Below are 20,183 nucleotides of genomic sequence, written 5' to 3' on the forward strand. Positions count from 1 at the left end.
GGAGCAGTACACTGTAAGCCTCATTTTCACCACGTTTAAAATTGAAGATAATTAAAGGATCCATCTGGAAAACAGCTTTGAAAGTTAAAATAAGCTAAAGCACAGGAAGATGATACTCATATCTGACATTAAACAACTGTTATTACTATTATCTATAAAATGGGCATAACAGTGATCTACTACATAGGATTCTAAGTGCAGAACTGTTTCTTGTAAGTATAAAGTACTATATAAGTGATTAATGTTGTTGTTATTACCATCAGCATGATCTGGTCAGGCCGCCCGCCAGTCCATTTGAATTTGTTTTTTTTCTCACGCCCCTCTGCACCGTGCGAATTAGTCCCTGGACCAGGGATGGAACCCATACCTCCTGCAGTTGAAGCCATGAGGAAGTCCTGAAACCTCTGGACCGCCAGGGAAGTCCTGAAAGATGTTTTAATCAATTTCATCTTTTTATTTTGTAAACCCCTTTCCTCAGCCCGGCCGGTGGGCCCAGTATGTTTGCCAGGCAACCGCTGTACCCAGACTGGGCGCGGATATCCTTGTGCTGGGGATTATGACCCTTCTGGACCACAGGCGCCCATCGCCCCGCCCACAGGCCAGGACCGCCTGCATCTCCATGGAAACCCACCAGCCACAAGGGGGCGTGACGCCCTGGAGACGGATAGAGTCCTCTGCCTATTGGGTCAAAGTCATCTCAGCGAGGGGCGCAAATGGGGCCTCTGACGGGTGCGTCCTTGCGGGAAGGCGGGAATACGGCGACGGGCCGCCGGGACTGTACCGTCTCTACCAATCAAGGGTCGAGGTGGCAATGATGGACAGGCGTAGCGGGAAAAAGCCCAGAGTGCGGGCTTTCGCCCAACCGGTGGGCCGCAGTGTCGAGCAACGGCCAATGAAGAGGCGGCGGGGGTGGGGCGAAGAGGCCGGTTGCTCCGGAAGTGGAGGGAGGGGGTGAAAATGGCGCCCAGCTCGAAATCGGAGCGGAACAGCGGGGCCGGGAGCGGCGGCGGCGGCCCCGGGGGCGCCGGAGGAAAGCGGGCAGCGGGGCGGCGGCGGGAGCACGTCCTCAAGCAGCTGGAGCGGGTCAAGGTGAGGCCTGGAGTCTCGGAGGAGCGCGTCGGAGGGAAGGGAGGAGGGACGAGGGAGGCGGCGGGGAGGGAGGGCGTTCGCGGGGTGAGGGGTTGGGGGCGGAGCCCCGGGGGAGGGGGCTTGGAGGAGGGGGGGTTGGGCGGGTCCCCAAGGAGAGAGCTTAGATTGGGGGTGCTGCGGCGGGAGTTTGGATGGAGGGAGTTGGGGGCGGGGTCCCTGAGAGGGGGCTTGGATGGAGGGGCTGGGGGCGGGGTCCCGAGGACGGACTTGGATGAAGGGGGCCTTAGAGGCCGCTGGAGGAGTGAAGAGAAAGGGGGCGACGCAGGGTCAGACTCGTTTTTTCAAAACCCTGCTCCCCTGGCCCGTCCGTTATGGAGCCTTACCGCCCCCTTGGCACAGTCTCTGCTACCGGCTTTGGGATTCCTCCGCCTGGAGTTCCTCTCTCTGTCCAGCTCTGACCACAGGAGAGCTGGGAGTTCCTGTAACTGCCTCCCACATTGAATGGGAGGGAGCTCCCTGGAGAGGGCCTGATCTTCAGCTACCTGAGCAAGGCTCTGTCTCCCCATGAGACTAAACTCTCAGCGTGCTGGAATCTTTTTCCCCATCGGGTTGCCAGCTCTGGGAGGGCAAGCGTGTAAATCTGCTGTCAAGTCAGCAGCAAGTGGGGCAGGTCTGTGTCTCCGTGGGTCAGGAGTCGTGCTGTCTTCTCCATCAGTCTGGGAACTCTGTGAGGGCAGGGCTGTGTCTTCTTTTGACTAGAACTCCTGGAGCAGAGACAGTCCCCACCCTCAGCTTGATTGCTCCCTGGGTTGGGCTGTGGCTCCGCCCTTAGCTTGGAAGCTCCATGGCGGGGGACTGTGTCTCCCAGTCAGCCTGGCCCTCGCTGACAGGGTTATTCCACTCTGTGATCTCCTCGAGGGCTGGGCTGCATCTCCCCCATTAGACTGGGTAGCAGGATCCGAGGTGCTCTGATTCCTCAATGCTCAACTTGGGCCTGCTCCCCACCCAAAACCTTCCTCGAAGTTTTGGGATGAGGGAGTCAGTTGGAGGGCAGCTGTTAATTGAGAAGGGGGAGTCGGGCAGGAGTTGGACAGTCACTAGTCAGGTTTATCCTTCTGTCTGCCTCAACAGACAGCCCCCCAGGGACCTAAGCGCCCTGTGTATAGGCTGGTGGGTTGGGAACAGGTGAGTGGAGTTGGTCAAGCCCCCATCTCAGCCTCCTTAGTGATCCTCAATGTCAACAGCTTACTGTGCCTTCAAGTAGCCTTCAGGAAAACAGCTAGGTGGCCCAGTGTGGACCAGGGGTGACCGGGGGAAGCAATGCCAGTGATAGTCCTCATAGCCTGGGAAGAGGAACGTGTGAAAATGTCAGTCACTCAGTTGTGTCCAACTCTTTGTGACTCCATGGACTATAGCCTGCCAGCCTCCTCTGTCCGTGGAATTCTCCAGGCAAGAATACTGGAATGGGTTGCCATTCCCTTCTCCAGGGGATCTTCCCGACCCAGGGATCGAACCATGTCTCTTACGTCTCCTGCATTTGCAGGCAGGTTCTTTATCATCTGAGCCACCAGGGAAACCACAGGCAAGAGGAGCCCTTAGGCTGTGGAGTTGGGAGGGTGGCATGGGGCCCTGGTGGAGAGACAGGCGCAAGCCATTCACACCTTCGAGAGCTTGGACCACCCTGGTTATGGTTGGTAGGAAGTAGGCCTGTGTGGCTGGGCTGGATCCCAAAGGTGTTGCTCTGCCTTTGGTGAGGGGAATAGGGGTGCTGCAGGCCGCTTCTTCCACATGGTGTCTTAAGAGCCTTGGCTGCCCGTTCCCCAGATCAGTGGGCAGCTCTCTCCTCGCCTCTTCCGGAAGCTGCCACCCAGGGTCTGCGTCTCTCTCAAGAACATTGTGGATGAAGACTTCCTCTACGCAGGGTGAGGCAGGGGCCAGGCAGGGGTTGGCGGGGTGGGACGGCCGGCCAGCCCTGACCTGGCCATTGGCCCCTCCCTGCCATCCCCACAGACACATCTTCCTGGGCTTTTCCAAGTGCGGCCGTTACGTTCTCTCCTACACGAGCAGCAGTGGGGACGACGACTTCTCTTTCTACATCTACCACCTGTACTGGTGGGAGTTCAATGTGCACAGCAAGCTCAAGCTGGTAGGGCCAGGCCACCTCCCTTTCTGACCGCATGACCCCAGTCTGAGCCTCAAGTTCCATGGCCACAAATTGAAGATAGTGTACTCGCAGGGCCATTGTCAGGACTCCAAGTGTTAGGTCGAACTGTAGGAAATTGCCATCTTCAGAGCCGAAAGTGGGTAAATGGCAGGATTTCCTATGGTCTGACAGCTCAAGGCAGGAGGGACCCATTAGGTCTGTTAGAACCAAGCAGGCTGCCATGCCTGGTTTAGCCCTGACCTTGACTCCTCAAATGTCCCACCCTGGGAGGTGAGTGCTGTTACCCCAGTTTCCACGTGAGTTCAGAGAGGTGAACCGGTCTTAGGGTGGGTCGGGCTTGGAACCGATGGCTCTGGCTGCGTCCTATCCTAGGCCTGGCCTCCCTGTGTCCCCGACCTGTGAGGGGAAATTCCTGTTAGCCTCCTCAGCGTGTTCTCAGGATGGCTGAGCGGGGTGTGGGGTGAAGGCCGCTTGGGGCTCCCTGGCCTGAGATCGCCGGCAGGTGCAGCCTCAGGTTGGCCCCGGCCCGCTCAGACCCCACCCCCACGAGAACCTGCTGCTCAGGTCCGCCAGGTGCGGCTCTTCCAGGACGAGGAGATCTACAGTGACCTATACCTGACCGTGTGCGAGTGGCCCAGTGACGCCTCCAAGGTCATTGTCTTCGGCTTCAAGTGAGACTTGGGATAGGGTGGTGGGGCGTGGGTGGGGGCGGGCGCCCAGGCCAGGCTCTGAGGCTCCGCCGGCCCCCAGCACCCGCTCAGCCAACGGCATGCTCATGAACATGATGGTGATGAGCGACGAGAACCACCGGGACATCTACATCAGCACCGTGGCCGTGCCGCCGCCGGGCCGCTGCGCTGCCTGCCGGGACGCCAGCCGCGCCCACCCAGGTGAGGGGCTGGGGGCCTGGGGCGCTGGGCGGCCTGCTTCCCTGCCCACGGCCACAGCTGAGCCCGCGTGGCCTGTGTCGCTGCAGGTGACCCGAGTGCGCAGTGCCTGCGGCATGGCTTCATGCTGCACACCAAGTACCAGGTGGTCTACCCCTTCCCCACTTTCCAGCCCGCCTTCCAGCTCAAGAAGGACCAGGTGGTGCTGCTCAACACCAGCTACTCTCTAGTGGCCTGCGCCGTCTCGGTGCACTCGGCAGGTAGGCTCCCGGGTCTGCCGACGGGCCCTGCGTACACACTCCCAGCCGCAGGACCCTGTGACCCAATGACTTAGCCGAGCAGCCCCTTGACGTCGGTGCCGTCACTGCCCCGCGTCACAGATGAGGTGACTGAGACCCCGGAGAGGTGCAGTCGCTTGTTCAGGAAGTGGCAGTGTGGGCTCCAAACCGAGCCACCCTGCCCCCCAACCCCCGCCCCAGCATTGCCTACTGGAACTTTCCATGGGGCTAAGAGGGTCCATGTTTGGGGTATCTGCTACAGCTGCCCCCAGTAGCCACTTGACAGTGGCTCATGTGACCAAGGAACTGAGTTGTTTAATTTTAGTGATGTCAAGTTAAAATAGTCCCATGTCCACCATGCAGTGCATCCTTCTATTCAAAAAGAGAAAGGTTGATTAAAAACATAAGGGAGTGGTTAGTGGATAGAGGGCTGTCTCGTGGTTTTTGCTGTTGCTGACATGGGGCTGGGGGCTCCTGCTCTCCCAGGGCCTTACGGCAACAGAGGGTGCCTGTGGCCCAGCAGCAGCCCTGCGCCCAAGTGTGTCCGAGGCTTTAGTGGCAGAAGCTGGGGCCCGCCTGGCATTTGGGAAGGTAGGACTGGGTGGTTACCTCCCCCGGATCAGCAGGGAGTGCCCCAGCATGCATGTCTGTGGAGAGTGTGCCTTAAAGACATGTTCATGTGCAAAAGAAACACAGGGAGATCTGTAACCTGTTACTGATGCCGTTTATATATGAGTTTAGAATGTGTTCCAGTTATGCCAGAATCCAGTCCAATAAAGAAGACCACTGGGACTTCCCCAGGGGTCCAGTGGTTAGGAGTCCACATTTTCACTGCGAGGGCCCAGGTTCAGTCCCTGGCTGGGGAGGACCTAAGATCCTGCAGACTGAGTAGCATGGCCAAAAAAAGATATCAACTACCTGCATTTAAAATGATCGCCCCTTGGGGAGGGAGGGGAATGGACGTGAGAAGAGGATTCTATATATACGCTTGTGTGTGTGCCTAGTTGCTTCAGTCATGTACAACTATGACCCTATGGACTGTAGCCTGCCAGGCTCCTCTGTCCATGGGGATTCTCCAGGCAAGAATACTGGAGTGGGTTGCCATTTCCTCCTCTAGGGGATCTTCCCAACCCAGGGATTGAACCTGGGTCTCCTGCATTGGCAGGTGGAGTCCTTGCCTCTGAGTCACTGGGGAAGCCATGGATGTGTTATACATGTATATATAACTGAGCCCACAGACCAGCAAGGGGCAGTGCGCCTTGTCCTCGAGCTCTTCCAGGGGCCTCCCACCCCTGCCCTGGCCACCTGTACCAGCGTGGGCAAGGCTCTGCTTCTCGCCAAACCGTGATCCCCCAACAAGCTATGCCTGGACGGGGGGGCAGCTACCCCCACCCCGTTAGGAAGGGCCGCACAGGACAGGATGCGGCCGTGCGCACAGCCCAGGTGAGGGGCACTATCGGCGGTGTTGACACTCCTCTCACCCCGCTGCTGCTGCTGCTGCTAAGTTGCATCAGTCGTGTCCAACTCTGTGCGACCCCATAGACAGCAGCCCACCAGGCTCCCCCGTCCCTGGGATTCTCCAGGCAAGAACACTGGAGTGGGTTGCCATTTCCTTCTCCAATGCATGAAAGTGAAAAGTGAAAGTGAAGTCGCTCATTCCTGTCCGACTCTTAGCGACCCCGTGGACTGCAGCCCACCAGGCTCTTCCGTCCATGGGATTTTCCAGGCAAGAGTACTGGAGTGGGGTGCCATTGCCTTCTCCCCTCTCACCCTAGGAGGGTATTTACACAGAGGTGGGGTTTAACGCGAACATTTTCTACTTGTCCGCCTCCTCTCCGGAAGAAGTGCCACCGCCCTGGCAGACATGAGCGTGTTGGCATACTTGTATTATCTCTCAGTGTGAGCTTGGACAAGTTTCTCTGAGCCTTGGCCCCGAGTCTCTGAACTGGGAGGACAGCTCCCCTCTACAAGGGCTGCTTACGGGGGGGCCCAGTGCCCGGTAGTGGTGCTGCTTGGTGGATGCGTTGGGTTCTTCACACTGAGATGCTCCACAGGGAGATCTGGCCCCCAGTCAGGTTAGGGTTAGGGTTAGGGTTAGGTGGAGCCACAGAGAGGCCAGGGATCCAGCCAGGCTGTGCCTGTGCTGGTCTGTCTCAAGTTGAAAAGGACAGAGGACAGTGTGGTAAACTGTCAGACCTCTGTGGCTTATTTATTTGACTGTGCTGGGTCTCACTGCTGTGTGGGCTTCTCTCTAGTTGCAGAGAGCGGGGACTGCTCTCTAGTTGTCGTGCGTGGGCTTCTCATTGGGTGGCTTCTCGTTGTAGAGCAGAGCCTCCAGTTGTGCGGGCTTCAGCAGTTGTGGGTCAAGAGCACAGATTGAGTTGTGGCGCGCAGCCTTAGTCACTCCTGGGCATGTGGGATCGTCCCAGATCAGAGATCGAACCCGTGTCTCCTGCATTGGCTGGCGGATTCTTTACCACTAAGCCACCACGGAAGCCCTTATGTAGCTTTTATCTTCTGTCATCATCATAACTCTCAGCTCCCCGGTTCAGTTCAGTTCAGTTGTTCAATCGTGTCTGACTCTTTGTGACCCCATGGACTGCAGCACGCCAGGCTTCCCTGTCCATCACCACCTCCCAGAGTTTGCTCAAACTCAAGTCTGTCGAGTCGGTGATGCCGTCCAACCCTCTCATCCTCTGTCATTCTTTTCTTTTTCTGCCTTCAATCTTTCCCAGCATCAGGGTCTTTTCTAATGAGTCAGTTCTTCGAATCAGGTGGCCACAGTATTGGAGTTTCAGCTTCAGCATCAGTCCTTCCAATGAATATTCAGGACTGATTTCCTTTAGGATTGACTGGTTTGATCTCCTTGCAGTCCAAGGGACTCTCAAGAGTCTTCTCTAGCACCACAGGTCAAAATCTTCAATTTTTCGGCGTTTAGCTTTCTTTATGGTCCAACTCTCACATCCATACATGACTGCTGTTATCCATACATGTTAGCTCCCAAGGGCAGGAAATTTTGTCTTATTCACTCCTGTGTCCTCAGTTTGGGGCATACGGCAGATGCTTAAGAGGAAGGTTTGAATGAACGTGTGTGTGTGAGGCCTTTTTCTGTTTTGGTTGGTTCGGACTGATCTCAGCATATGTAAGTCTTCTAGGAGGGCCTCCTCTTGGATTTCTAAGATCCACGCCACCACCCCCCCCCACCACCCAGGGTAATGAGGGAGGTCAGGAAAGCGTTGACCTAAACTCATCTATTGACTTCTTCTGTCTCCTTCACTTTTTATTTGTATGTTCCAGGAGATAGCAGCTTCTGCCAGATCCTATACGACCACACCACCTACCCCCCAGCCCCTCCCAGCCCCCCTGGACCCCAGAGCCCAGAGTTGCCCCCTGTTCTCCCCAGCCTCTGCCCTGAAGCAGCCCCAGCCTGGCCCTCTGGGACCCCCGATCCCTCGCCTGCCATTGCCAAAGCCAAGGAGTTTGTGGCTGATATCTTCCGCCGGGCCAAAGAGGCCAAGGGTGGGACCTTGGAGGAAGTCCGGCCACCCCCCTGCCCAGGGCCCTCAGGCAGCCGCTGCCGCCTGCCCTCTGAGCCTCTTGGCCCAGGTGGGGAGGCGGTGCCCCGGGACAGCCCCCCTGCAGCAGAGGCGCCCGCCCCGGAGCCTGGATACGTCAACTACACCAAGCTCTATTACGTGCTGGGGTCCGGTGAGGGGACAGAGCCAGAGGATGGTGAGTGGGGAGCCTCTCTGGTGGGCAGGGCCCCAAGCATGGGAGGCTGGCCTTGAGAGCCTCCAGGCCTCCCACTGCCATCCCTACCCCCTTGTCCTGCCCCCTCAGAGTTCGAGGATGACAAGATCTCCCTGCCCTTCGTGGTGACCGATCTCCGCGGTCGCAACCTGCGGCCCATGCGGGAGCAGGCCGTCGTCCAGGTGGGTGTGGGTGGTGGGGAGGCCAAGGGGCAGCTCCTGGGGCACCTCCTGGGATGGCAGTGGACGCAGTTCTCCCCCTGCCCTTGTCCACAGGGTCAGTACCTGACAGTCGAGCAGCTCACACTGGACTTCGAGTATGTCATCAACGAGGTGATCCGCCACGACGCCACTTGGGGTCACCAGTTCTGTTCCTTTAGCGACTATGACATCGTCATCCTGGAGGTGGGTCCAGGTGTCAGGCAGGGCGGTCCAGGGCCTCCCTGGTCTTGGTGGCCCTCTCAGTAGCTGTCACTGTCCACCCCCCAGGTCTGCCCAGAGACCAACCAGGTCCTCATCAACATTGGCCTGCTGCTCCTGGCGTTCCCATCCCCCACCGAGGAAGGCCAGCTCCGGTGAGTGGGCAAGGACCTGCCTTCACCCTTGCCCAGCAGGGCCTGCGCTCATGATAGCTCAGTGCGGGGAGGTGGCATATGATAAAACTCCCCTTGGCTCCCCAAAGCTTGGATAGGCTATTCCATTATTGCTCCAAAGATAAAATCCACTTAGGGTAGCTTGGGTTCCAGCTCAGGGACCCTGTAGTCCCCCTTTCTCTTGTGCTCACCAGCTTTCCCTCCCCTAGACCAAAGACCTACCACACCAGTCTCAAGGTGGCATGGGACCTCAACACGGGCATCTTTGTGACAGTCAGCGTGGGCGACCTCACTGAGGTCAAAGGGCAGACCAGGTGAGGCAGGGTCGAGGTGGGGCAGGGCTGGGTTGGGCCCAGGGCTGGAAGTTACTCATATCCTCTTCCTCAGCGGCAGCGTCTGGAGCTCATATCGCAAGAGCTGCGTGGACATGGTCATGAAGTGGCTGGTACCTGAGAGCAGCGGCCGATACGTCAACAGGATGACCAACGAGGCTCTGCACAAAGGTGGGGCACTGACCTGACGACAGTTCGGGACTGGGGTCCTGATCCTGGGGCTGTACGGGGCCTGGAGCGGGCGCTAATTGCTAAATGTGCTGAATGAAGGAGCTCATTGGCTGAGCAGTGGCATGGGAGTGAAGGCGAGGGCAGCCCAGGCCAGGGTCAGGGGGCCAGCTCAGATGTGGCACCTGACAGCCCCCCAGCCATTCACTCATTCAGCAGACATTAATTGAATGGCTGCAGGCCCGAGGCAGAGATAACTTGCACCTGCCTTGCTAGAGCCTTCTGGGCCGCCATCAGGTCAGGGAAAGAGAGAAGCCTCTCCTGCAGACTGGGCCGGCTAGAGGTTCCAAGGCCTTGTCCCCACCTTCCCCTGCAGGGTGCTCACTGAAAGTTCTGGCAGACAGTGAGCGATACACGTGGATTGTGCTGTGAGGGCCCGGCCGCCCTGGACACTGACTCCAACTACCTCCGCGGCCTGGGAGCTGGCCGCCTTCCTGGTAGCCGCCGGCCGGCCGGCCGACCAACCAACCGACCAACCGATGACCGGCACTAGTGTTAGGCTGCGGGAAGGGGGCTGGGCCGGGCAGCCCCTGGTGGCCTGAGAGTCTGGACGCTTCTTATTTATGCCTATTTAAGTGGGGAGGGGCAGAGGGAAGAGAGCCCCCTGCCCCACCTGCCTTGAGCGCCCGCCTTCACCCTAAGCTGGGCGCGGGCCCTCGTTCCTCGAGAGTTCGCCCCTTTCCTCAGCTACAGGTGTGGACAAGGCCCCCCACACAGCCCAGGGAGGCCAGATGGATCCCAGACCCCTGCCCCGATCACCCTCCGTCACCCCTACCTGAGGTGGAGAACCTAGTGGCCGTCACACCTCCCCCTCCCGGCCCTGTTGTTCCTCTTCACATAATAAATGTTTTATTTCTGAACCTTATCAGTTCCCTTCACTGCTTGCTACTCATGAGCTTGGGGCCCAGCTGGCCCCCCTCCAGCCCCCAGGCTCCCACCAAAGCCCGGCAAGTCAGCAGTAGCCAAATATGACAGTGGAATTTATTGTGTTTTAAGAAAGACTACAAAAAGATAGAAAACAGCTCGGCACACTAGACTACCACACGCGTGGACACTTTCACCGCCGGGAGAAGGGAGGCCCAGAGGAGTGGGGGAGGGAGTGGGCAAACCACTCCCAAAAGCTGTAGCACGCGGAGCACACAAAATAGTGATTTTTATACAATAGGTCAGGTTCTTTTTTTTTTTCTTTTTTCGCTTTTTGCCATAAACATCTATCTCACAGGTTGAAAACACTGAGAAAACCGGAACAGATAAGGCCATGATGGTTGGAAAAAAACCCAACGAGTTACCGACTCCGCTCACAAATCGCACAATAGTCATGTGGGGGTGGGGAGGGGGCAGAGGTCCCACACACGGAGGAGAAGCACGGTCTCCAGGAGCGGAGGTGGGGGTCGAGTAGGAGCGTGGAGATTCCATTACAAACCAGCGGCAAGGGGGCTAGGGGGCTTGGATACGAGCAAGCGGAGCACCCAGCCCCGGCCGGGGCAGGCGTGGGCACTTCCGGGCCCGCTGCCTGCAGCAGGCCCTTCCGGGCTCATCGCCCGGCCCAGCCTGCTGCTCTTTGGAAGCCAGAGATGGTGCCCCTTCTGCCCTCCCCCTCTGTCCAGGCTGGGCAGTGCCCCCCTCTGGGGCTGTGGGGCACGGGAGGGTCCAGCACTGGAGAAGATGCGACACCCACGGCTTTAATTGCACTTATACCAAGGAGGGGGAAGCAGTGGGGTTACTGAGGGAGGGGTCCCGGGGCTGCTGCTGCCGACAGTGGTGGGTCCCCAGGTGATGCCCACCTGCGCCCACCCGGAGCTCAGGGCTGGGCCCAGGACAGGCTGTGCAAAGCCAGCGAGCTGAATAAGTTAACAGTTCTGCAAGGTAGGGGGCCTGCCTGCCTGCCCCCTGGGGTGGTGGGGGTGGGGCTGGGGGAGGGAGGGAGATGATGCAGCCTTTGGGGCCAAGGGGCCAAGCTGGCTGCCCCAGGGGGCACCTGGGCACGGCGGCGGGTTCCTTAAGGCACGTCTTTTGTGTCAGAGTTTGCAGCTGCGGCTCCGCCCGGCCCTGTGATTGTGTGGGCCCCATGGGGGGGGTACCCCCTAGCCTTCCCTGTCTTGGAGGCCCCCTCCTGGCCCTGGCCAAAGCTGGAGCGGTGACAGCGAAGCCACAGAAGCTGTGAGGGACCCTGGCGAGGAGGGGCGGTGGGGGAGGGAGGGTGGGGCAGGGAAGGCCGCGGGCTTAGCTGGAGGGCAGGGCCTGCACGAAGAGGCCGCGCGCGTCTGTCCGCGCCAGCTTGGCCGGTGGCTCCAGAGCCTCGGGGCCCAGCGCAGGCGACTCGCCGCCGGCCGCGAGCGAGATGTCCTGCGGCAGCTCATCCTCGCTCTCCTCTTCTTCCTCCTCCTCCTCATCTGGGGCACACGGACCGGGGCCTGGCTCAGCGCAGGGCGGCCGCGCCACCAGGCCCCTACGCGGCGCCCCAACTGGCGCCTCCTCCATCCCAGCCCCCCTGTACCGACCTCCAAACTCAGGTCCTGGCTTTACCTACCTTTGTCCGGGTCCAGGGGGTTCAGAGAGGTGGCCAGATTGGCGAACTGGAAGGTGGGGAGAGAAAAGGGGTGAGGGTCCTGCCCAGGGTCGCCCTGCCCCATGCCCTCAGCGTCCCGCTGCGCGCACCTCGCCCATGACGGCGATGGGGGTCTCGCCCTTAGCCTGGGCCACACGATGTTCGATCAGGTAGTACATGTACTCATCGTAGAGCAGCCTGATGAGATGGAAGGAGCCAAAGCTGGCGGCGCTGCGCAGGGTCAGGTCCCGGATCACCATGGAGCTGGAGACGGCAACAGACAGAAGACCCTCAGGCCCAGACCCACCTCTCACCCCACTTCCCTGCCATGAGAACCAGGCTTGAGCAAACGCACCTACCACCACCCAGCCCCGAACAAGTTTCCCCGGGGCGTCCATCAGAGAGGGGCAGGGCCCTAGACCCATCCACCTCCAGCAGAGTCCTGCTACTGCTAAGTCACTTCAGTCGTGTCCGACCCTGTGCGACCATAGACGGCAACCCACCAGGATCCCCCGTCCCTGGGATTCTCCAGGCAAGAACACTGGAGTGGGTTGCCATTGCCTTCTCCAATGCATGAAAGTGAAAGGTGAAAGTGAAGTGGCTCAGTCGTGTCCGACTCTTAGCGACCCCATGGACTGCAGCCTACCAGGCTCCTCCGTCCATGGGATTCTCCAGGCAAGAGTACTGGAGTGGGGTGCCATTGCCTTCTCCTGGCCTTCTTAAAAGGTATCCAGTCCCTCAGGGAGGCGGGGCTTTCTCCTGCCGCACTCTCAAGGAGATGGTCCTCGTCTAGCCCCACCCTCCTCGAAGAGGCGGGGCCTTTTCTTGCCCCCTTTTGCCCTGCTGCAAAGCGAGCTCCTCCCGCCCAGCTGGGGCGCACCTGTAGAACGACCACTTGAGGAGGAAGAGCTTGGCGGCTTTGGGGAAGCCGGTGCTGCCCTGGTAGGGCTTGAGCACCTGGCTCACGACGCCGTCCAGCCAGGCCGCCCACTGCTCCAGTGAGTTCTGCTGCTGCAGCGTCACTTTGAAGTCCTGCTCCAGCCGCTGCACCACGCGGTCCTCGCAGCGGCACACCCACGAGGCCTGCTCCTGGGACAGAGCAGAAGGCGGGCGCCCGCGACTCAGCTGCCGCCCCCGGGGCCCGCCCCGCCGGGCTACCCCACGCTCGTCACCTGCCCTACCGGCGCTCACCTGCACGTTGGCGAAGTCCACGCGGTTGAGATCGCTCAACATCTGGTTGATCTGTGCAGTGTTCTGCAGCACAGCGCGTGCCGCCTGTGCCAAGTGGTTGAGCGACGTGTAGCGACGCAGGGTCTGTGCGAAGGCGCCGGCCGCTGCCACCTGTGGGGCCCCGGGCTTGTGGCTTTCTTGGAATTCACCCTTGCCCCCGCCCACTCAGGTCCCTTCCCCCACCCACTGTGACCTCCCTGAGCCTGTTTCTTTCTCTGAAAAGGGAGAAAAAACCTTGTTCCTTTTGTTGGGAGATAAAACGGTCAGGATTTTTAAACTTTGGGTCATGAGCCACACAAATAATGTGTCCAAAAAAAAAAAAAAAAGAAAAATCAATGTATCTGAACACTACTATTTTTAATCAAAGCACACGAGAAGATCTGGGAGGGCACAGCCCAGAAAGGGCACTGCTTCCATAACCTTCTGCTTCATTCTGTTTGGATTATTATTCCCTTGAATGTCAGCTCCGGGAGGGCTGGAGTTTTGTCCATCTTGGTCACTGCTGTGCTCCCAGCACTTAGAACCAGGCTGAGCACACAGCAGGTGCTCAATAAACGCGTGTGTAATAAATGAATGAATACATAAGCCTTGCCAGTTCCGAAGGACTCCCCCTGGATCCAGTTTCTAGTTTCTCCACAGACCAAGCCCAGCCCTCTGTCCAGCAGACCCCAGGGGTCATTCTTCTGACATCCAGTCTTGTGAGCATTTTCAGGACTTTAACAGCTTTTTTTTCTTTCTTTCTTTTTTCCTTTTGCTCAAGAGCAAGCCTATCCCATCTATTTCCAAACATCTTGGTAGTTTTAACGTTATCTCTTTCTGAACATGTAAAGCACTTTCTGCTGAAGCTCTCTGAAGAGAACTACTTCACGTTTGCGTTTGGTTTTTATTTTAAGATGATGTGTTGCATACAGAAATACCACAAGTGGGTTATGTCAGAAGTGGGCACCTGAGGAAGCTGGCTTGTGAAGACAACACCCACAGCTCACTCTGAGGGGACAAACACGGGGACGCATCTTATTGCCTTGGGCAGGCAGAGGAGGCTGAGGCCCCCAGCGCCCCCAACCAGGAGGGAGGACCCGAAGCTGTGGGCCCAAGTTGGCCCCTCCGCCCCCACCTCACACCCTCACCTTCACCCGCAGCATCTCCTCGGGGATGTTCACCATGGCGTGGGTAAGCCAGCTCTCCAGGCTCTTGGCAAAGTTCCGGATCGCTTGGGTCAAGGCACCTGGGGGCGGCAGGGGGCTGGTGGGGCACGGGGAGTGGGGGCGGGGCACGGGGAGTGGGGGCGGGGCAGGGCGGAGGCGGGCACTCACTGGGGATGGGCCGCAGCACATCGGGGATGAGGATTTCCACCAGGCCCTGGTACAGCACGTTGTCACAGTGCTTGGTCCACTGCAGCACGGGCTCGAACTTGGAGAGGAGCACCAGGCTGGCCTTGGGCAGCCGCTTCTCAGCCTCATCGTGCCTGTGGGCACCCACCCGGCCCGAGGCATTACGAGGCTGTTCCGCAGTCCTGCACCCAGGGTCAGAAGGGCACAGCACCCTCACCCCACCCTGGGCTCGGGCAGGTACCCTCTGCCTCCTGAAGACCCCCGGGGTCAGGCTGATACAGGCCTCACTGCCCCCAGGGTCAGAGAGGGATCTCAACATCTTGTACATGGGGACCCAGGCACCTAGCCACTGCAGGGAGGAAATGGCTCGGTGGGGCCCACCATCCCACACACAGAGCATCAGATTGATACCCAGGCACACTCTGGAGGCGGGTTCACAAGGCCACAGGGGCCCCACAAACTGTGGGGGTCAGAGAGGAGCCCCCCGCCCCTGCATGGTCTGGCCACCCCAGCCTTGAGGTCAGACTCGCAGGTGCACAACTTCCTCCCTTCCTCCCCCCGGGGCACTCACACAGCCAGCGGCGGCGCCTCGCTGGGCTGGCTCAGGTTGTACCTCCAGAAGGTTTTCCAGAGCGTTTCCACCAGTGTGAACTGCAGGTTCACCATGACATCGACGATGGCCTGTTGGGGAGGCCAGATGCTCGAGGGGGTCGGGGGGCAGTATGGTGCCCCTCACCCCTGCCCACTGCCCAGGTGCCCTACCTCACAGTGTTCCCGGTATAGGACCTGGAAGGCCTTGATGTCCCCAGGTCCGATGCCCTCGGGCAGCACTTTGCCCTGGAGATCAAGCTCTGAGAAGTCAGGGAGGCTTCTTGAGGCATCTGGAGGGCAGAGAAGAAACCGTGAGCCCCTTCCAGTCCCACCCGCCCACCCCTTTCAGCCTCATCCTGGGATCCTGTTAAGTTGGCACCACTTGGCTACCAAGCTCCCCCACGACCAGTTGGGGTGATGAGGTTCAGGGAGGGCAAGGGAACCATCTGCTGGCTCTCTGGGGGCTGCACAGCCTGCCCTGGGCCCCACCCGAGTCCGGGGAGACCTCACCCAGAAACTGCTGGTACTGCTGGACCTGGGCGCTGATGTCCGAGAGTCCAGTGGCCTGCTGTGGCCCCACGGCCACACCGTTGGTCATACCCTCCATCTTCTGGATGGGTTTCAGCCTGGAGAAGGGATGGGTGGGCAATGGGATGGGGAGCTAGGCCACCACGCCCTTCCCTGCCTGCCAGCACCCAGCCAGCCGCCTTCCTACCTCTGCTTTTGGGAGAAGGGCTGGCCCCGCATGGCCATGTGCTGCTGGTCCTCCATCAGCCGCAGCAGGGGCGAGCTGGCCTTGATGCGCAGGCCATAGTAGTGGTACTTGGAGTTGCCCCTGGGAGGGAGGCAGAGGGTGAGGGCTGGGCTGGGGGTAGCCCCCGATTATCCACTGGGAACTTTACATCGCACCCACCTCCTCTCTGCTAGGGGGCCAAACAGAGCCCAGGGGGTAAGACCCATGTTCCACAGAGCTGGGGGTGCTGGGCTGGGGAAGCCATGGGGACTATGGGGGCCAGGAGAGGCCCCCATCTGCAGACTGAGCTCTGTGAAGATAGGACCAAAGTTGGGGGCAGGCACTTAGCAGGTCTTTGCTGACTGCTAGTCATACCAATTTGCCAGGCACTGTTCTGAGCACCGAGCACATGCGATGGCACGTGTTTCTCATCTCTACCCTATGAAGGGTACTCCTAGCATCCTAGACTGATAGCTGAGGAAACGGAGGCACAGAGAGATGAGGGACTCTGCCCAAGGTTCTACATGCATGCCTGCCTGAATGGGGTGACACTCAGGCCTGAACTGGGAACTGGAACCAAGAGAAGAGCAGGGCTCAGCCCAGAAAGGTGTGGGGGATCACAAAGGAGAGGCAGAGAAGGGTGGGCTCACGGGAGGGCTCCTTGCTCCTTCCTCTGTGAATTCACTGACTCACAGGCTGTGATTAAGCAATGACTGTGTGCAGCCCCCACACTCTCAAGGGGTGTGCATTTCAGCATCAGAAGACAGATCAGAAATGAGAAGTAACATGAAAGGCATCCTGGATGGGTGCTCAGGAGAAAAACTAAGTGAGATGGATGCCAGGGAGGTAGGGGAAAGCTGAAGTTTTAGTTAGGAGGGCCAGGGGATATTTGAGTCAGCAGACGGGGAAAGGCACAGAGAGTGCAAAGGCCCTGGGGCAGGAGCATGTGAGTGTCAGAGGAACTGTGACGGAGGCCAGCGGGGCTGGAGAGGAGTGAAGGGACAAGGGGAGCGGAGGACTTTGAAAACTTAGGGTGAGGGCGGGCCTTGCAGCCCCTGGGGGCTGTCAGGGGCAGGTGGCCCCACCTGGTGCCCAGCCTGCGGGTGCGCAGGCCCATGAAGACGGAGCGGATGAGCTTGCCAAAGGACGCGGCGTTGACGGGCTCCAGCTTCTGTTCCTGGCAGTGCAGCAGGTAGTGGCAGTACAGGGTGCTCCGCGGCAGGCTCACGCCCTCGGCCGTCTCATAGTTTTCCAGGAGCCACTGGACCTGGGGCCCGAGGGGCATGGAAGAATCGGAAGAATGCTAAGAACGGCTTCCATTTCTCAAGTGCTCGTCACTAAGTGCTCTATTTATTTCCAATTGTGATCTTGACAACCATGCTGGCGAGGGTGTCATGTCACCCTTGCCCATGGGAACTAAATCCAGCAGAACGCTCTAGAACTGCGCTGTCCCAGGCCGTCACCACTAGCTGCGGAGAGCTGTTAAATGAATGTAGGCGGAATGGAAAATGCCAGTGTCAAAAGGTCACGTCAAGTATGAGTCCATCCACAGAACATTCTCGAAATGACAGTGTTAGAGAAATGGGGAACAGATTTGTAATGGCCGGGGGTCAGGAATGCTGGAAGGGAGGAGGGTAAGGGAGACTTTAAAAGGGTAGCACCAGGGAGATCTTTGCGGGGACAGGACAGTTCTGCATTCTGAGTTTGATGGTGGTTTCCCAAATCTACCAATGTTATAAAAAGACACAGAAGTAGATACCCCCGTATAAGACCAATTGTCAGTTTCCGAGTTAGATACTGTACTACAGTTATGTAAATTGTAACGAGTGGGGTAACTTAGGTGAGGGGTCCACGGGGATCTCTGCAGCTTCTGTGACCATAATTCTTTCAAGATCGTTTTTTTTTTAAAAAAAAACAACTCAGCGACTTCCCTGGAGGTCCAGTGGTTAAGGATCCACCTGCCAATGCAGGGGACATGGGTCCGATCTCTGTTCTGGGAAGATCCCATGTGCCATGAGGCAACCAAGGCCGTGCACCACAACTACTGAAGCCCGCACGCTCTAGAGTTCATGCTCCGCGACAAGAGAAGCCAGCGAGGTCAGAAGTCTGTGCCCCGCAACGACACAGACTGGGCACAAGTCCAAGTACAGTAACGAAGACCCAGTACAGCCAAAAATAAATATTTTTTAAAAATTCTAAAATAAAAAAATAACAACAATTCTGTTTCTGGGACTGTGAAACTCACATTTCCAGCACTCAATAGCCTCATGTGTCCCGAGGCCTGTACACTAGGCAGCAAGCAAAGAACATATCCATCACCGGAGGATGTTCTATCAGACAGCACGGGTCTAGGGGAACACATTTTCAGAACCCACTCGGGAGTCATGAAGTCAGTTATGGGGGTCATGACCAGCATTAAAAAATTCAGACTAGAAGCCAGGCTGCCTGCGTGCGTGAGGGAGGTCCTGTCTTCTGAGAAAGCTTCGGTCTTGGTAATGATGTCCACAATGGGTGGCCGTGGGAGAGAGCGGGAGTTAAACATGACGGGAAGCCATCGCTCAGACCTCAAGCTCCTGGAGGACAAGGACCATGCCGGGACACCCCACCACAGTCACAGAGCTGATGACAAGCCCCATCAGGATTAGGCCCTAGGGCTGTTCCACAGAGCCGCTCTGGGCACAGGAGGGTTATCTCACTGCCCTTCCAGACAGACACAGATCCTTGCTCCGGGTAGCTCCTGGCATGGTGGTGCCTGCATTTCCCGCCCCATGCCATCTATCTGCCATCGCCAGTTACTATCAGATTCGATGACACTTCCTTGGGTAATAGCTCCAAGAGCTTCAGGCGTATTAGCTGAGGCCCAGAGAGGCTGAGGAGGTTCCCTGAGGCCACACAGTGAGGAGTCAACCCCAGGACCTCTTCACCCGAGCGCCCTGGCACCAGGCTACCCAGACTCCTGGGGACGGTGGCCGGCACCCATCGCCTGCTGCCCCTGCCCAGGGCCCCCCCCACCCCTGCCTCCTTTGGGGCTGGGTGGGCACTTACGGTGGCTGGTGAGGCACGGGTGGTGTGCGAGTAGGACTGACTGGCACCGCCCAGCATGTAGCCGCCTTGGATCACGTAGGTGCCTGCTCCACCGCCGCTGCCGCCGCCGCCGCCGCCACCACCCCCACCCCCACCACCCCCGCCGCTGCTGCCGCTGCCGCTGCCGCTGCTGCTGCCGCTGCCGGCTCCACTCCCACTGCTGGTGGAGCTGGCGACAACCTGGCCGCCAGACACGTACATGGGCACGGAGCCGCTGCTGGCCACCGCCTGGGAAGTGGCAGGGGTGCTGACCTGGGCAGCCGTGCCCGCGGCCTCGTAGTAGCTGGTGCCTGCCGTCTGTGGGTACAGTGGCGTCTCAGGGTAGGAGTAGGTGCTGGAGCGGCTACAAAAGAAGTAGAGGGCAGGAGACAGGGGATAAGAGCTGGGTGGCCCAGGGGCATAATGAGGGGGGCCCTGCAGTTGGGGGGAAAGGGGGAGCAGGACAGCAACAGCCCCATGCACTGCACACCCCCCCAGTGCCTGATGGGCAATTCTTCGCTGAATCCTCAAAGCAGTCCCGTGACTTGGGAGTCCCCGCTTTAGACGTGAGGAACTGAGACTGGAAGAGCTGAGTAACTTGCAACGGGCTAAACACTTCAGTCACTCAGAAAACAAACTATTGAGAGAATTCCCTGGCTGTCCAGGGGTTAGGACTCCTCGCTCCCACTGCTGGGGGGCCTGGTCGGGGAACTCAAATTGCTCAAGCCTGGTGGTGCAGCCAAAAAAAAAAGACCAACAACTATTGAAGGCCTGCTTGGGCAGTGTTCTAGGTACGCTGGACTCAACAGTGGACATGAGAGAAAAGGCCCCACCTTGGGGTCTGGGGGAGGTTAATGTCCTAGCAAGGGAGCCAGAGGAGAAGCCAAGTGCAAAGGTAAATTGAGGGCACTTTGGAAGGTGGCACATGTCAAGGGACACGAGGCGCAGGAAGTGGGTGGGGAAAAGTGAGAGCTCTATTTCTAAATCCATTGGCTGCCACCATGAGGGGCTGGTCAGCGACGACTATTAAGGCAAACATATGTTTTGCTTTGACCCAGCGACCCATCCCGCCCTGGAGAGGTCTCCAACTATTCGGTCACATGAACTCAAGGCTGCAAATCGTAGCAAGAATAACATGGATGGTTGGGGGTGGGGGGTGGGGTCTACCTTTACTGGGATGTCAAGTTAAAAGCTGATGATATCCTACGTGGGGGTGAGAGAGGAGGAGGAAGGTCTTGAGGTTCCACCAAAGAACAAGGTCCAGTATGTTCCATTAGGTGAACAAAAGAGGCAGGGAGCGGTATGGATGATACTTTGGGAAGAAGGGAGAGATCGCATGGCATTTCATTATCTGTATCTGCTATTCG

The 20,183-nt window shown here is 58.5% G+C and overlaps 2 protein-coding genes across 8 annotated transcripts in view; one reads left to right on the forward strand and one right to left on the reverse strand.

The window, feature by feature from the left end:
• Positions 1-924: 924 nt before the first annotated feature.
• On the forward strand, positions 925-10,185 carry DCAF15 (DDB1 and CUL4 associated factor 15). Its single transcript, XM_006079894.4, has 13 exons — positions 925-1,089; positions 2,914-3,011; positions 3,100-3,235; positions 3,818-3,924; positions 4,004-4,143; positions 4,230-4,400; positions 7,716-8,150; positions 8,259-8,350; positions 8,444-8,572; positions 8,657-8,742; positions 8,970-9,074; positions 9,148-9,263; positions 9,637-10,185. Exons 1-13 carry the CDS (start codon positions 958-960, stop codon positions 9,690-9,692), a joined length of 1,803 nt encoding a protein of 600 aa, XP_006079956.1. The 5' UTR covers positions 925-957; the 3' UTR covers positions 9,693-10,185.
• Positions 10,186-10,287: 102 nt separating this feature from the next.
• RFX1 (regulatory factor X1) overlaps positions 10,288-20,183 on the reverse strand; it is a 35,355-nt gene continuing 25,459 nt past the window's right edge. For all 7 annotated transcript variants that reach the window (XM_025293668.3, XM_025293666.3, XM_025293664.3 and 4 more), the window contains 13 exons: positions 18,799-19,180; positions 16,839-17,020; positions 15,736-15,855; positions 15,531-15,646; positions 15,192-15,310; positions 15,001-15,110; positions 14,412-14,563; positions 14,226-14,323; positions 13,060-13,209; positions 12,749-12,957; positions 11,979-12,132; positions 11,851-11,896; positions 10,288-11,713 (listed from right to left, as the gene is read on the reverse strand). In XM_025293668.3, coding sequence (XP_025149453.1) covers positions 11,544-11,713; positions 11,851-11,896; positions 11,979-12,132; positions 12,749-12,957; positions 13,060-13,209; positions 14,226-14,323; positions 14,412-14,563; positions 15,001-15,110; positions 15,192-15,310; positions 15,531-15,646; positions 15,736-15,855; positions 16,839-17,020; positions 18,799-19,180 — 2,008 coding nt within the window. In that variant the 3' untranslated portion in view covers positions 10,288-11,543. The remainder of the gene's footprint in view (positions 11,714-11,850; positions 11,897-11,978; positions 12,133-12,748; positions 12,958-13,059; positions 13,210-14,225; positions 14,324-14,411; positions 14,564-15,000; positions 15,111-15,191; positions 15,311-15,530; positions 15,647-15,735; positions 15,856-16,838; positions 17,021-18,798; positions 19,181-20,183) is intronic.

The sequence above is a fragment of the Bubalus bubalis genome, chromosome 9 (assembly GCF_019923935.1).
Source record: "Bubalus bubalis isolate 160015118507 breed Murrah chromosome 9, NDDB_SH_1, whole genome shotgun sequence".
Classification (NCBI taxonomy): Eukaryota; Metazoa; Chordata; class Mammalia; order Artiodactyla; family Bovidae; genus Bubalus; species Bubalus bubalis.

What these genes read in the sequence shown, in the direction of transcription:
- DCAF15 (XM_006079894.4), top strand. Translation starts at nt 958, where the DNA reads ATGGCGCCCAGCTCGAAATCGGAGCGGAACAGCGGGGCCGGGAGCGGC. An exon ending in AGCAGCTGGAGCGGGTCAAG is followed by an intron (nt 1,090 to 2,913) that starts GTGAGGCCTGGA and finishes CCCGTTCCCCAG; the next exon opens with ATCAGTGGGCAGCTCTCTCC. An exon ending in TGCACAGCAAGCTCAAGCTG is followed by an intron (nt 3,236 to 3,817) that starts GTAGGGCCAGGC and finishes CCTGCTGCTCAG; the next exon opens with GTCCGCCAGGTGCGGCTCTT.